The sequence below is a fragment of the Parasteatoda tepidariorum genome, chromosome 2, assembly GCF_982258835.1.
Source record: "Parasteatoda tepidariorum strain Cologne lab strain chromosome 2, Ptep-v5.0, whole genome shotgun sequence".
NCBI lineage: Eukaryota > Metazoa > Arthropoda > Arachnida > Araneae > Theridiidae > Parasteatoda > Parasteatoda tepidariorum.
The window spans coordinates 52722027-52739207 of record NC_141756.1 but is presented as its reverse complement, the minus strand read 5'-3'; the positions used below and the strand labels follow the sequence as shown (position 1 = coordinate 52739207).

Sequence of the window (17181 nt, the reverse complement as noted above, 5' to 3'; positions counted from 1 at the left end):
AATAAATGCAGCAAAAAAACTAATTTGTAAAAGTGCTAATATTAAGCGGGTTTTAACATCAATGCTAGTTACAAGATTGTTATTATCCTAGAATAAAAGTGTACTTTCATAGGAAATAGAACAGTAGCTTATAAAAAATTAATAAATTTATTTATATATCTTATTTGAACACTAAAAACAATAAGATCATATAATTCGTAGCTCATTATAATTCATAACTCTCATAAAAAATCCCCCTTAAAAATACTTGCTCAAAACAGAAGAAACCAAAAATATCGAAACATTTTATTACATTTACCTGGAAAACCCATATCACCCATTCCACCTTTAAGACCAGGCAAACCAGCAGGCCCAGGATAGCCTTTAGGTCCTGGGAAACCTTGAAGTCCTTGATCAGAATTTAAAGCACGGCCAGGATTACCTTGCACTCCTTTAGGTCCTGGAAGGCCAGGCAAGCCTGGTCTACCAGGTGAGCCAGTTAAGCCTACGATACAAAAAACAAAAAAAATAGCACATTAATAATTATCCGTAACTTGAGATACAGAGTGAGAAAAGAATAATCATAAGATATTTTATGTAATAAAATCATTTTTTGAACAATATTAAAGATATGTTATTAAAAAGAAAATTTACATTGCAAAATATAACACAAGGCAACAATTTTTAAAATAGCATACCAGTTAATATTTATATTGTAAAACAAAGAAATTTTATGTCACTGAATAGATGCGTTTCTTCTTAGATTCTGATTACAATCTGCAAAACAGAGTTTTTTTTACACAGATGCTTAAGTCTGTTGTCACTAATTTTAAATTTTAACTTTGGCTCAAAATTAAACATTGCTATCAAATCTGGCAATTTTTACTAATTTATCTGCGTTTGGTATTACTCACTACTCTTACATCAGTCATTGTGAATCTAAAATTAAATGAGTCAAAAATTTTAAATGTACTAATTAGAAATTTATTTGGAAAACATTAATTGTTTTAGGCATAAAACTAAAATAAATAATGCCTTTTCGTCTAAAAATAATTGCAAAAATAGTATACTTTAGCCAAAATACCTTATCTAATATCTAAGTAAATATAAAGATATTAGCAAAATAATAAAAGTAAAATTATAAAATGAAAATTTAAAAGTAAGTAAATTTTGTTGAATATTTCATTTTAAGTATACAACAAAAAGTGTGTAGAATTATCTATAAAATAGGCATTATTCCAAATTTAAAACTAAATTTAAAACCATATGGTATTCCAAAACCAAATATCACTGCCAAAAACAGTTTATTTTAATAACGTCTATTTCTGTTTATCATGAAATGCCTAAACAATAGGTATTTATTGTTAAATAAAAGCAAAGGTTCGAGAAGTTTATTTATCATTAGTTATTTGAGTAAAATAATTTCATACATTCTACATTTTATCTTATATACAATTTTAAATCAATGTTTTAATACAAAAAAATAAATGAATAAATAAATTTAAAAAAAGAAGCTCAAACATTTTCCAGAAAATACATAGATAAAGTTTTATCTCGCTTTAAATTTCACCTTCTCTTACAAAGTTCATTGGGAATAAAAAAAAAAATATTTCAAAACTATTTGACTTATTTTTCTCACCTACTTGAAAAAGAGTTGAATAACCAAGCAATTTTGTTAGAAATATGCATTACTTTCACAGACTATTACTAAAATGTTTCAACTTGTTAATATAAACAATAACTTGCTAATAGTTAATATAAACAATAACTTGCCAATGGCATAATAATTGTATAAAATAAAATTTAACCTCAAGAAACAAAACATGTTTATGCTTTGTCTATTGAGGTTATAAAATTATTAATATACCTAAAATATAAAATTATTAATATACCTGTAAGGCCATTATCTCCTGGTTCTCCTTTGTCACTGAAAAATGATGGTTCTCCTTTAGGCCCCGCAAATCCTGGAAGACCACGATCCCCGGGTAAACCTGGTAGGCCACCTAAACCAGGTCTTCCTGAAAGTCCAGGAAATCCAACTTCACCAACTTCTCCTGGAAATTTAGATCAAATGATGAACTTAGAAGTTAGGTAAGATATTTAAATTAAACATAAAATTGCAGTGATTTTGAAATTATAACTTAATAAAATCTAACTTAACTAAAATCTAACTTAACACATTTCTGTCCAAAAAAAGTATATTGGAACAAAATACAATTTGATAGATGATTTGTTATTTATAAAAAAAATTATTTAAAAGCATAAAGAATTAGATAGAAAAAAGAATAATAAAAATCAATTATTATATTTTTTAACTAATACTTTAAGAACAAAAGAAAAGGAAAAGCATTTTAAAGAAGAAAATGAATAAAATACATATATTACAAAAAAAAATTGTCAAACTTCTATAGCATTGCCCGTGAAAAATTATTTTACAAAAAAAACTTTGAATTTACCAATGCATTTTGTTTAAAATTTTGTGTTCAATGCAGAGAAAGCAAAATAAACTTTATGCAATGCTACTTTGCTTTAAAACTTATGCTAAAAGTAATATCAATTTATAAGTATCAATTATAAGTAAGGAACAATTATAATTATAATTCAGTATCAATTATAATAATCAAAAGTATCAATTTATAATTTAGGAACTTATTTCATCGAAAACTTCAGAATCAGAATGACTGCATGTGATAAACCATGTTTTAATTTTTAAAAAAATTAATGATTATAATAAAGTATCAATTATTACCATAAGTAAGTATCAATTTATAACTAAGGAACTCACTCCATCGAAAACTTCAAAATCAGAATAACTGCATATGATAAACCATGCTTTAATTACAAAAAACAATAAGTCACCAGATAAATAAGTGAATGAATTAAGGATACCTTTCCTTCCAATTGGTCCAGGTAAACCTGATTGGCCTGATGAACCTTGTCGTCCTGGAGTTCCCATATCACCCATTTCTCCTTTGAGACCTAAAACAATAGAGCAAATAGAAAAAAAAAAAGAAATTAAAAAATAATAATAATAAATATAATGTCAAATAGTAATAAATACTTAGTTTTGACTGAATCCCTGACCATCCCAAATTTTCTTAAATATGAGAAACCCTTACTTTTACATTTTCTTAAAGGAAAAAAAAAAATTTAATTAGTTTTTAAACATCGCGGAACACACAAACTGTTTTTCTACTAAAGTGTGGAACTTTCCTTAGTAATTCACACTGTCAGAAAAGAGTAGTATTAAGTAAGAAAAATAACATAATTTTAAATAGATAATTTTAAATGAATGTAACGTTTTTAGAACCAATTTTTAATTAAATTTTATTTTTAAATAATGTAAGGCATGCTATGAAGTAGTTTTAATAAGTCGTAGGAAAAAGAAGAAAAAACTTCTATAACTAGTATAAATAAGTAATTTCTCAAGTTTTTTTTTCTTCATTTCCTTTTCTTTTTTTACAAATTTATAACATAATTAGTAAAAACAGTTCATAAGGAACTTTGAACTTTAATAAATCACACTAAAAGTTAAACAGAGCAATTCTATTTATTTATCCTGGTACAAAAATTAGTAAAATCATCAATAAAAATTATAGGTCATTTATTCAAGTAACTTTCAGTTTTATTTTATCAAAAGAGCTAATAATAAAAAAAACATTAAAATGTCAAACACAGCAAGTCAGTAAAATCTCGAACATAATAAGAAAATATATTTAAAAAGATTTGCATTATGCAGAAAATAAAATAAAGAAGCAGATTTGAGGCCTTAAATATTTAACTTAGTTACAATTTTCGCTTTTTATGACAATAAAGGCAAACTTAAAAACAAACAAACTCTCTTTCTAACATATCTTTTGGAATTGGATATATGCAAAATACAGAAGGAAAAAAAAACAGTCATCTAATTTTTAACTTCACAAATTGGTTATCTAATTTATTCGACTGTATACTTTACTTAAGTAAAATATACTTAAGTATAATGTACTTAATAATATTTCCTTACAATGCAGATTATATCAAAAGGTAACAAAATTTTAACATTATTATTTATTTATATTTTCTATTCTCAAAAGTTTTTAAAAGTAATTTTAGTATAAAAAAGTTCAAACGAGTTAAAAGTAGGAAAAAAAGTTGGGGAAGAAAGGAGAAATAATCAAAATTTTTTAGTAAAAAGTCTCAATTTCAAGTTTTTTCAGGTGAAATTTGAAACTCACAGAACTAATTTGCATTTATTCATGAAATATGCACAAAACAAGAGCTATAATTACCAGGTAGTCCAGGTAAACCATCTTTGCCAGCGAATCCAGGTTGTCCTGGACGTCCTGATTGTCCATCTGGTCCTCTCAAGCCAGCTGCACCTTCATCTCCTCTCATTCCTTTTATACCTGGTAATCCTGGCAATCCATCAAGTCCAGGTGCACCTTTGTCTCCAAGTGGTCCTGTCAAAAGAAAGGAATAAATAAAAACAAAATTCAGAAATAAATCTGGTATATTTGAACTAAACTATATAGTGAATATTGATGAAAAATAAATGTAGATGTAATGCATAGCCTTATTTTGTGATAACTAAAGTTGATATTTCTAGATATTGTATAGAAGTTGTAAATTAATAGAATATAAAAAAATAATAAAATCCTCATATCTAATCAAATTAAAAATAACCGGCTACAATTGTTATATGTTAATGTTGTGAATCAGCTAACAATTCTTCTTTAAGATTAAAAAAAAGTGATCTTATGATCATTACAATTTAAAATAATAACAATACAAAATATTTTTAATTCGTATTTCATTGCTGACAATTTTTAGAGTTTTCTGAAAATAATTAACTTTGATTTGAATAATTCAAAATTTACCTGATGGTGTAACGTTTTTGTTTCTAAACAATTATTAGCAAACATAAAAGTTGATGATACTCATTTACTTAAATTAATTTAAAAGTCTGTAAATAAAGTTAAAATCTTATATTAAAACTTTTGCATAAAAAACACTAAGGTTATTTCAATTTTTAGAAGAATTTTATCTGCAAAGTTACAAAAACCAGAATCTTTATCAGAAAACCAGCTAAATTAATTTACGTACATACAAAAAATTTTTAGTGAAAAATATTCAGCATTTAGGCAATCAAAATATGAAAAAAATATTCAAATACTGATTAAAAGTAATGATTCTTTTGAAAAAAAAGTATATTTACCCGGGTATCCTGGAAGTCCAGGCAATCCTGGATAACCTTTATTTCCAGGTCCAGCATCTCCAGGTTCTCCTTTTTCACCAGGAAATCCTGGAAGACCATCATATCCTGGTTCACCTAAGAATAAAGAAACGAAAAATATGACATGGGATAAATTGAATAACAAAAAATAATTTGCAATTTAAATTAAGAGTTTATGATACAGGGTTAAGTTCATTTTATTCAATATCAAATCAATTATTTTTTTCTATACTTTGCAAACACTTAAAAATAAAAGGTTGCATTCCTGTTCTCAATTCAACTTTAAAAACTTTTAAATATCACTTTGACAATTAAATTATAATAAAAAAATACCTGAGTTGGCGTGACACTTATGATAATGGTAAAAAGTGTTATTTAAAATTAGTTAATAATATAGAAAATTGATGTTTTTCATTTTCCTCTTTTTATCAGATTAACTAGATTTAAGTATATTTGTATCTAAAAAGAAACATAAACTAATTGCAACTCCCCAATTAAATTGAATATTCTAACATATTTATAGAGGGTGAAAAGTCATTTGTTGAATTATTTTTGTCAATTTTAAAGTACTTACAATATGATAGGTCACTTAAAACTTTAATTCTACACCAGACAAACACCAATTTCCTTTAGTTGAAATTCAAAAGCAGTGAGTATAGGTTTCTCTAATTTAAGTATATTTTTGATTCAGATGGTATTGATAAGAAGAGTTATTCTATCTAATGTAGCTCAGCTTGAGAGTTATTTTGTATGAATAACATTCTGTGATTAGTTAAGGGCCAGAATTTACCCAAAAAAAATATCCTCATAGGCTTAACATGGAGAGATCTACAAGGTATCTTTATAGTTGTTTTTAAAAATCATTACTCACATACCATTTTTATTAATTAAAAAATTAATCTTAACTATTCAAAGTATCAACCATGAAATAACCTTGTAATTTGAGAAAAATTAGCTTTTAAAAACCCATGAGACCAATATTTGTCACTTTTATCAAGTTATTTTTGCTATTATATGCAAAATAAAAAAATTTTTTATAGATGAAATGTTAGTATTCCTATTAAAAAATTATTTCTACTAAAAAAAAAATTTCAAACTGAAAATAAAGTTATATTTCTGTATTCAAACAGCCGAATCAGCACAACAATAACTTTGACAACTCAGCTATAGTTAAGGGTGACCTTTAGACGAGCAATATAGCAAAATGTAGCTTGATACGGTTACCCTGATTTTGATGTAGAATAAAAAAAGAGATTCAAGGGAAACTTCTCTAAGTGTGGTAACTAACTCCAATATCTTACTCTTTTGAAAATTTAGAAGCTGCTTGTTGTAACTACTCTCTATCTATATGTTAGATACAGGGACTCTATTTACAAGAAGTGAGCAAAACTAGTTTTCAAATTTTGCACAATTTAGGAGTTTACAACAGAAACTTAATGCTAATCGAGTTCTAATCTTTTTGAAGTGAGTCGAGATAATGTTTGATTATATGTTCAAACATTTAATATAATTTGAAAGTAAAAAAAAAAACAATTATAAATATTTGTAACCACATTAGAAAATTTAATTAAAGTAACTGAAAAAAATTAAGTTTTACATGTAGAATCATAATTTGAAAAAATTTAATTACAATAATACTATCATCGTAATATAAAATCATTAAACCTTTTTGCCCTTCTAGTCCTGCACTTCCAGATTCTCCAGGAAAACCTACTCTGCCAATAGTTCCACTTTCTCCAATTTCTCCTTTCAATCCAACTATTCCTGGATATCCTGATGGTCCCTCATATCCATCAATACCAACTTCACCCTGATCACCCTAAAGTAATTAAAATATTTGATCACTCAGAAATAATATGCTTTAACTGAAAAAATTTATAATTTCAGAAACATAAAAATCAATAATTAAAAATATACTTAAAAGTATTCTCAAAAATGATTATTATTACTTTGAATATAATCGACTACAGCTTAATTTGAAATGTTCATTTTTATCAGCAATATTTTTAACTAAGTTAAATTTTAGTAAAAATTTTAGAACAAAATAGTTGAATTATTTAAACAATTTAATCTAGTTCATTTTTTTGTTTATATATCAGTATTAGGTTTTAGAGGTGCATGTAGTTAATTATATTTAGAGGTCTAACATAGCGAGCCTCCTAGTGGTGCACTCAGGATAATGTTAAATTTGCACGGTGAACCTTTGAAGAACCAGGATTGTTTTTGTGCTCATCTTTTTCATTCATTTAAATATTGTTGACTCTCCTGCATGTTTTTCTTGTATGAGTGGCAAGGATATGACCTCTGTACTTGTACAAGTGCCTTATATTATCTGTTTTCTTCAGTCAAGTGGAGAAGTATTGGTCCGCCGTGGTCTAGTGATCAAATAACTGGTATTTGATAAATAAATATTTAAGGTTCAATTTGAATGCCCTCACACTTCAACTTTAATTTTTAGATCATTAGCACATAGTTTTGAAAACATCTGATACATTATAAATTTGTTGTGGTTTCAATAAAGAAATTCAATTTATGTAAGAACATTCAAAAAAAATATTTTTAACTGACAATTTAAAACAGTGATTTCTAAATAACTTGGATTGATTGCGCAATTTTTTATTTTAAACATCTGCTATCTTTGTTTTAAACAAAGAACACTTCGTGAAATAACTGCAAAATTGCCAATGTTTTTAAAGTGAATTGTTTCACAATACTCTGCTTAGAAATTATGGATCACCAAACTGAATAGCACATATGTTACATACATATTTAATTTTCTTAAAATTTTCAAGAACTATTTAAATTTTTTAATTCTATTTTTTAAAGGATTGGCAATCAACATTTTTAACTAGCAATTCAAAAGAGAAAAAAGTTTTCAAAAATAAACTTAACTGAATTTGCATATTTATACCGCTTAAAAATTTTATATTTTGAACATAAGGAAGTAAACAGTAAACAGGACACACAAAAAATAATATATAAACTATACCTTTGGTCCTGGAAGACCAAACAAACCATCTTCACCACGTCTTCCTTTAGCTCCTCTAAGGCCCTCTCTACCTGAATCGCCAGGCAATCCAGGGTAGCCTTTTAAGCCTGGTTCTCCTCTTTGGGAAGAGCCTGGATACCCCGAATCTCCTTTCTTCCCAGGCATACCAGGCAATCCTTCAAGGCCAGGCGCACCAGGCTTACCTAATTAAATTAATAGAATCAAGATTAGAAATTTTTTCCATTCAAAAATACTGATTCAAGATATTCTGATGGCCAAGATATGGGTGTAATGCTGCTATAATTAGTTAACATGTACTAGAAACAAAAAACTCAAACTTGCTAAAGCCACAAATGACCACACAGATATAAAGAATTATATAATATAAAGTGTATCTAATTTTAAAGCAATTAACATTTTACAAACACATTCTTTAAAGTTTATTTAAATTCAAAATTGTGAATTACAATGTTAAAATAGCTAATGCTAGTACAAATATCTGTGATCTCACATTAGAAATTATTTGATATGCAGTAAATTTTCTAAGTAACTTGTTTACATGGAATCAAATCTGAAATAATTTTTTTTAAAAATTGTAAGAGAAAATTTAATTTCAAAGCATAATGGTATATATAAAGTCGTGCTTAATAAGTGGTTTAGTTGAAAGCATTAAAAAATAAGAATTAGGTTGGCAATGACTATAAAAAAAATAACAGCAATAAATTCATGTGTAGAATAAGTACTAAGAAATAACAGTGTTACTACCTTCAAGTCCAGGACGGCCAGGTATACCAGGAGCACCTGATGGACCAGCTGGACCTTGTATTCCTTTGTATTGCTTCAGAAAATCGTAAGCATACGGTTCTCCCTTCTCACCTTTTAAATAAATACACAAAAAAAGTTAACAAAAAATAATTTTTTTAATTTGTACAATTATTTTATAACAACTGATATACATAAACAAAACATGCTATTAAGTTAACAAGATCCAGTGAAAAACTACAAGTAAGTGGTCAAACATGAACATTTTTGATTATAAATTTTACCAACATGTAAATAAACTAACTGGTTCCACCCTCAGCTTATTAAGCTCATCAACCCCCTAACCCCAATTGTGATTCAGGCAGAAAAGTCAGCTTATTTTGGGTAACTTTGCAATTAAAGTTTGCTTTGTTAGCTCCAAAGGCGGTGCCAGACTTTGCATGACAGGGGATCAAGCCTTTTCGGACAGGGGGCACAAACAAATGAATTCAAAATATTTAAATTAAAATACATTTTACACTTCATACTCTTCTCACATCATTTTTTTTCAAAAGCATGTTTCTAAGAAGTAAAAGTCAATACTTTTGGTAATATCAGGGGTGATTGTGAGCTCAAGTCAAAATTCCAGAAAATTTCTTGAGTTAAAAAAAAAAACAGTTTAAATTGAAAAATTAGAAAAAAATTTAAACAAGGTTCTTTTTCCTTTTTCTCAATATTTCTTAGTTTATTTAAAATATGTTTAAAATTTTACATATACCTATACCATTTACACATATCTATGATGACCTAGAGAAGTAATTAAAATTTACAAATATGTCTTTCTTTCTTGAGTTTATAATTATAATAACTATTCATTGATAAAAAATTAATATTAATTATGAATATAAGCTTATAAAGTATCTGGCTCTCCCTTACAAACAAATAAAATAAACTGTGTTTTTAAGTTCCACGTTTGAAAATTTAATTTCCGGAAACTTCTGTGATCAATGATTTTTTGAAACATCTGGACCTTCGATCTCCGGAAACTTCCAGATCACTGTTAGCAAAAAATCCGGATTTTTCCGGAGCACAATCAGCCCTGTAATATAATATGCAGATTAATTTTGAAGTAAATCTAAATCACATTCTTTCCCTATCATTTGTAATTTTGTTATACAACAAATTTTAAAAATACCACTTTTTTGAAATTTGCTTTCTCAAGAACTATTCCACAGATTTAGCTAAAATTTTGTATTTTGCCATTTAAAAATGATGCATTCTTTAAAATGATGTAAAAATTTTGTACTTTATAATTCGAATATAAAATAAATACTAATAATAAATATTTACTAAGTAAAGATGCCCTGTGTGCAGTGCTGAATATATTTCCACTGGTCGCAAAAGTGTTCTCATGGATTAACCACCATAATCTCCCTGACCCACGACTGACTGTAGCGGGAATGCTTTATTATACACATATTTATAGATATTGATTTCTTTTTTATGTTAATGTCTGTTCAATTGATTGATATTTCAGTTTTCAATTTGTAGTTGCCAACAAAAAAAAATTCCTACAACAGGTGGTTAGGTGCAATAGACATAAATATGCATTGATGTTTCATATAATATACATAATACTATTTTACACATATGAAGTAAAGCATTGCTTAAAAAAAGTATTCCACAACTGAACCATATAGAAAGTGCAGCTTAAAAATCAGTTAAAGTAATCATTATTTATTCGAAAAATGTAAAAGAATGAAAAAAGTAGTAAAAAGAGTATGGCTTTTATTTGGATAGATTTTTCTCAAATATGTTAAATAACGCTGATTTTTAGTTTCTTTTTTTAAAAAAAGTGAAATTAAAAACATTTTAAAAAATGCATTAATTTATTACCAAATAATTCATGCATATATATAAAAAAATAATGATATTCATCTAATTGCTAAATTAATTATCCACACCACCATACATAGCAAATGTACGTAACATGCTAGTTCAGTTACCTTTTATTCCACTTATCCCAGGTAGTCCTTCAAGACCTGCTGATCCCCTTTCTCCTGGAAGACCAGGTAAACCATATTCATCATCTCCTCTTTCACCCTTCATTCCTGAAGCACCCGGTGAGCCTGGAATTCCATTAGGCCCTGGCTGACCAGGATCTCCATAAGCACCCTATGAAAAGTATGTTTAAGCCGACTCACATTCTGTAGATTGATATATTATAATTTATAAGCAAAAAATAGGAAACAAAGCAAGCTTATTTTAAATATCAGATTTCTCTAATTGACACCATGAAATAACTATCCCTTTTCCGATATTATAAATGTATTAGTGCTCACATTATCTTGCCCCAAAGAGCAAATGTTTGTTATTTAGTATGTTAAACTCACTTTTAAACATTTCATATAAAATAATGTCAAATTTTCATTTCATTGTTAACATAGATTTGCAAGTTTGATGTTTTAAACTAATAATTTTTTTTGGAGAGAAATTAGGATTAAGAATATATTTACTGCTTTAAAATTAAAAATAAAAGACTAATCATTGTTTATGAAATTTTAAAAAAAGGAAGAAAATTGAACAAAAAGCTAAAACAATTCATAATAAGGAACTGCAAGATTGCAAACATGTTAAATATTCTTACCACTTCTCCTTTCCTTCCTGGAAATCCAGGAAACCCATTCAATCCCTGCAAACCATCTCTTCCTTGTGCTCCAGGAGCACCCTCAAATCCGGGATCCCCTCGTTCTCCTTTTGGTCCTCTAACAGCTCCAGGAAATATAAGTTCTCCAGGATCACCAGGGTAACCAGGACGACCTTGACTACCATCTGAGCCAGGTATACCCTAAAACACAATTTACAAAATGTGAGAGATGAGTTTTATTCAATAGCACAATTTCCAAAATAAGAGATGTGAGTGGTGAAATTAATTCCAATGGCAATACTTCCAGTCATAAAAAAAAAACCTTGCAATAAATTTTTGTTGATAAAAATGTTTTTTTAAATTATCTTGGCACTTCTTTTATTTCATATTTACATCATCTTTCTAAAAAGATTTTATCTGAAAAATAATTGTAAGAATAAATTGTGATTCATTCAAAAAGTGTCTGAACTCGTTTTTAATAGAGCTAACCAATTTTTTTTAAACTTAAATATTCATGATTGATGTAAAATCTTAAAAGAAAAACCTGAAAAGAAATCTTTCAATACAAATTCGAATACACCTCATACAATCTAAAAGTTAGCATTTCTCAAATTTAAAAAATTAAAATAATAATTAAAAATCTAAAATATTTTTACAATATCAAAATTAAGGTCATAATTTTTTTTCTTTACACCTATGTGACATATTTAGAACTTACTGCAAATCCTTTAGGGCCAGGAATACCAGGTAAACCACCCTCTCCTTTTCTTCCAGCTAATCCAATAAATCCAGGGTATCCAGGAGGTCCTGGTGGACCTACAAAAAATTAAATGAGTTTCAATTTCAAATTGATACACATATTTTTCCTTATTCTACTTTCATTTTATTCTCTTCCTCAAAGATTCCCAACCTTTTGACACAGCTCACAAATTGACAGAGAGCATTGTAGTATTGGGGCACTGGTTGAAAGTCTAAGGCAAGATAATTCACCATACATACATAAGTGTTGTCTATTTGTCATTATATTTTTTACTTATATATTCAAAAGTTAACAGGCTGCATTTTTTTTCTTTTACAAAACTAGTGGTCAGCACAACTAAAAAGGTTAGAAACCACTGCTCTACCTTATTTCAAAAATGTGCCAGTCAAGCTGTAAAGGTATAACTAAAAGTAATAAAGTAAAAAGCTACTTTTTATTTTCTCAGTAATGTAAAATTTATTAGATAACATAAGCTGATTAGAAAATATCTAACAAACTTAACTCTCACAATTTCAGGAATTTCAAAATATTGACAAAGTTACTTCCTTTCTTAATTTGCATTTAAAAGTGCTTTGTAAGTTGAAAATAACTGATTTGCTATTAAGAGTGTAAAAACTTTCAAATTTGAAACCAAGCACTCTCAAATTCTACATTTTCACACACCTTATTTAAAGGTTTTGATAGTTATCGACATTATTAAAGTTAATACTTTATAGATTATAATTATAGTATTAAAAGATAAAATAACTAGCATTAAACACATCTGCATTGCATAATTTGTTTTTTATTTTCGTCTTAGATATTAAATTTTCTGGTAAAATGTGATTGTTTTTACAAGAAAATATTCCTGACAGAAATCTAGATTCTTCTCCGATATAGACCGACATCCATGTACAAAGCAACATTGGCCATGATCATTTGTATTGTTATTTTTCTCAGCATTAAGTTTCAGATAATTATTTCAATAATTTTTAGTTATTAATTTTTTCTGAAAACTGTGCAGTCCAGCATTGATGATTAATAAGACATGAAAACTTTACAAAAATCCAACTTATTTCTTAATAATTTTAAAAACAGTCAGCATCTTATTTTGTTAAAATAATATTTGATATATACAGTCGAACCCCGCTATAGTGAACCGTCTGCGGACTCAGTAATGTGTCCACTATAACCAATGGTTCACTATATCCAAATTTTTTGAAAAATATTTTTTGCATAAGACAGTTGAATGATTGAAAATTGGCTTTGCAATTTTGCATAAGTTATTTAAAAAATTATTAACTAATTAACAGATAATAAAGCAAAAATTGATGGAAAAAGTAATTACGTCGCTAAATATTAGTTTTATTTTCACTTTTTATGAAAAAAATTTGTGATTTTTGATTGAACACAATTTGATTTTAAATTGAGTTCATCAATTTTCTTATCTACAATGTGCAAAGAATGTAAGATTTTTACATTTTGAACAAGATTTCGAACCATCTTAACAAAGCATCTTCTACGTTTTCTCTTTCAGCTCCACGCAGTTTTTTCGATGAAACCATGTTTTTGTCGTATGCCGCAAGAATTGCACTTCGATTTTTCTAAATGTTTGAAACTGTAGATTTTGACAAGGAAAATTCCTTACACAGTGTCGATTGATTGCTTCCATCATCAATACGCTTAACAATTTTAACTTTGTCGTCTATCGAAAACGCTTTTCTCTTTAGAGAATTTGCCATTTTCACTGCTTTTGAAATAAAAATCTTGTCTCAAATAGATAATGTAAGAATATGAAGAGAGCAGCTGTAGAATGAGTTAAATTGTTCCCCTTTTTGATTGTCAAGGGGTGATTTGTAAAGAATATGGTTTGAACAGATAAGAAAATTCCAAAAATTCAGCAAGTGGCCAAGTTAACTAGTTGTAGAGCAAGCTTGGGGAAAAGAGAGAAAGCGAGGCTTGTCAGGGAGGGGGGAGTATAAGATAAATGATCTGTTTGACATTTAATACAGTATAGTTAAAAATGATAAGCATAAAGGAGAGTAATATGACACATTTTATAGGAATGCATTCATTTTCAGTCCCAACACCTACAAGTTTAAAGATGGAGGACTGAAAAAGATATTTAAAGAAATGAAATTTGAGTCCACTATAACCGAGTTTCTAAGTTCTAAGCTGTTCACTATAAGCGTTAAAAATAACATTATTTAAATAGGAATACGGACGGGACCGCTAAAAAAGTTCACTATATCCCAGGTTCACTATAGCGGGGTTCGACTGTATAAAAAAAAATAAATAAAATATTGAAACATAATTTTCAAAAAATAATATTCTACTCTATGAAAACATACAAGATCAATCAAAGCAATTTCTCGAAAAATTAAACAACAAAAAACATTCCCAAAACTCTTTGAATAACTCAATTATAAATCATAGAGTCATTAAGCATGATAAATCTAAACATAAGTGTTATATTCCTTATTAAACAAATTGTTTAATAAGGAATATATACTTTTTCAAAATGATTTGGTAACTTATTTATTAAAGGTATAGTTAAAATAATTTTCTTAAAAAAACCTAATATTTAACAATAAATTTTTTTTCTTCTTTTAATCAGAAATCTTAAGAAGAAAATTACTAGGACTTTCACCTTAGCATTATTTTACACAGATTCTGCACACCGAAAAACATAAATAATTTGAAAATTGGATTCAATAGCGTTATTTGGTATTCTTTAAATGCATTGTTAAGAGTAGCAGTATGATAGATAGGGAGATATTGTCAATTTATTTTGTATCTAACAACTGCAAATGGATTGTTAAAAATATGCTTCATAACCTTTTTCTTCATTTAACAATACTTAATTGAATTATTATATTCTATGTTTAGTTGAGAAATAATGGGAATGCTTTTTTAATGTACTATTTAAGTTACATTTCTATCATTACAATGTAAGTCTTTTTTTAACAGTTAAAATTGGATTGCGTTTTTAAAAAAATTTGCAAGTTAAAAACAAAACAATACTATCTTAAATTTTAAAAAAATTAGAAAATATTTATAATGAGAATAATTAAAAATCCTATGATCAAATTCTTTTGATAATTTTTTAATTAACAATAATATCATTAGTACCAAGCCTATTTATTATCTACACAATTAAAACTTATTTTTGACTGCCAATTTAAAAAAAAAATTTACAACTCAATAGCAAAGTCTGAGAAATCTTTTTAAAGTTAGACCTATATAGAAAATACTTAGCTCAAAACATTAATAGTTCTGCAGTGCAGAAGTTTTTAATAAATGTTTTAAGTGTAAGACAACTTTTCTTTAACAATCTTTGCATTTGATTAGTAAAATCGTCCAAAAATGACAGTGTAGAATAAATTGTAAGCTAGGATTTTAAGGTTTCACAAAAATAGAAAATATTTATCTGAAAAAAATTAAAAGTTTCCTGGTGTAAATTTTTTATACCTGGTCTTCCTTCATCTCCTGGTGCACCCTTAAATCCTGGTAATCCAGGAGGACAAAAGCCACAGTCATCTCCTGTAGGACCAATGGGACCTGTTCTCCCATCTTCTCCAGGAATTCCTGGTTCTCCAGGTTCCCCAGGAAGGCCAGATAAACCCGGTAAACCAGGTGGTCCCTGTTTCGTCACACCATAACCAGGATAACCTTTTTCTCCTAAAATATTTAAAATTTAAAAAAATGAAAAATATTTTAATGTTGGGAAATTTATACAATAAAAATTGAAAATTGTTTATTTTGGAAAGGCATGCATTACCCTTTAAAGTTGTGACTATTATTTTTGTAACACCCTGTATTTTGAAGAAAAAAAAATCTAACAGCAGATTGTTGATTATTGTCACAGCATATCTAAGCATAAAGTTCATATCAAATTTATTCATGTGGTATATAATAGTCTTGACATATTACTAAACTAACAGTAATTTAATGCCTGCGACCTCTAAGTTGTTCGTTTTAAAGGTAATTAAAATACTGTTAGACTCTTCTAGTTTTTGAAGGATAGTGTTATATTGAAAAGTGGACAATAGTTCTTGTATTAGTTTTTGAGGGATTGAGTTACAATGAAAATTGGACAATATTCACTCTTTCATTCAAGAAAAAAAAAGTAATAAAATAATAAAAGAGCCTGGGAAATATAATGGTAGGTCATATTTTCAAATTGTAAAAAAGTGTGTTCTTTAAGAAAAGTACTATGATTTTTATGGTTTATGTGACTGCCATGTAGCAGTTACTATCTTTATGATTTTAATTACATGTTACTGCATATTGTACTGCTATATATAGAAAATTCAGAAAACTTGCTAAGTACCTAACTAGAAGTAATACTTAGGAACTGTTTCAAGTAAAAAATTTCATACTAGGGAAGAGTGTGACTTATCACACTAAGTCTACTATGTAAGTCATATTTTATACTAGTAAAATTACTAGTAAAAATATCTAATTTTTAACTAGTACTTTTATTAAATTAAGAACTGAAAGTCCAAAACCCAGAACCATTAAGGATGGAGTGCTGTTTTGAGCCAGACTTGAATTCTCAAAAAGGCGTTAAGTACTGAGCAGTAATAGTATTTTTATTCTTTTTAAAATTTGTGTTTATAAAATTCGTATTTAGCTTACACTGAAAGAAACTAGATTCATTTTTGAATTGATACAAAGTGTTTAGTTCATTTTAGTTTTTAAAAATTAAGTTTCACTTTACTAAAAATAATTCTAAACTAGGAAAAATCAAACAATATATATTTTTTTCTTTTTAGTTTCATACAGAAAGACTTTAAAAATATCTATTTATCTATTTGCAGGTTAGACATTTTTTGTTAAAAAAAAGTTTAATAGATTTTTTTATAAAG

General features: G+C 27.4%; 1 protein-coding gene across 3 annotated transcripts in view; it reads right to left on the bottom strand.

Moving 5' to 3' along the window:
* Positions 1–17181, bottom strand: part of LOC107442286 (uncharacterized) — an 85587-nt gene that overhangs the window by 12754 nt on the left and 55652 nt on the right. For all 3 annotated transcript variants that reach the window (XM_087157336.1, XM_071177543.2, XM_087157337.1), the window contains 12 exons: positions 15782–15991; positions 12290–12387; positions 11572–11772; positions 10931–11099; positions 8949–9059; positions 8184–8386; positions 6860–7013; positions 5177–5290; positions 4251–4421; positions 2869–2958; positions 1872–2033; positions 299–484 (listed from right to left, as the gene is read on the bottom strand). In XM_087157336.1, coding sequence (XP_087013462.1) covers positions 299–484; positions 1872–2033; positions 2869–2958; positions 4251–4421; positions 5177–5290; positions 6860–7013; positions 8184–8386; positions 8949–9059; positions 10931–11099; positions 11572–11772; positions 12290–12387; positions 15782–15991 — 1869 coding nt within the window. The remainder of the gene's footprint in view (positions 1–298; positions 485–1871; positions 2034–2868; positions 2959–4250; positions 4422–5176; positions 5291–6859; positions 7014–8183; positions 8387–8948; positions 9060–10930; positions 11100–11571; positions 11773–12289; positions 12388–15781; positions 15992–17181) is intronic.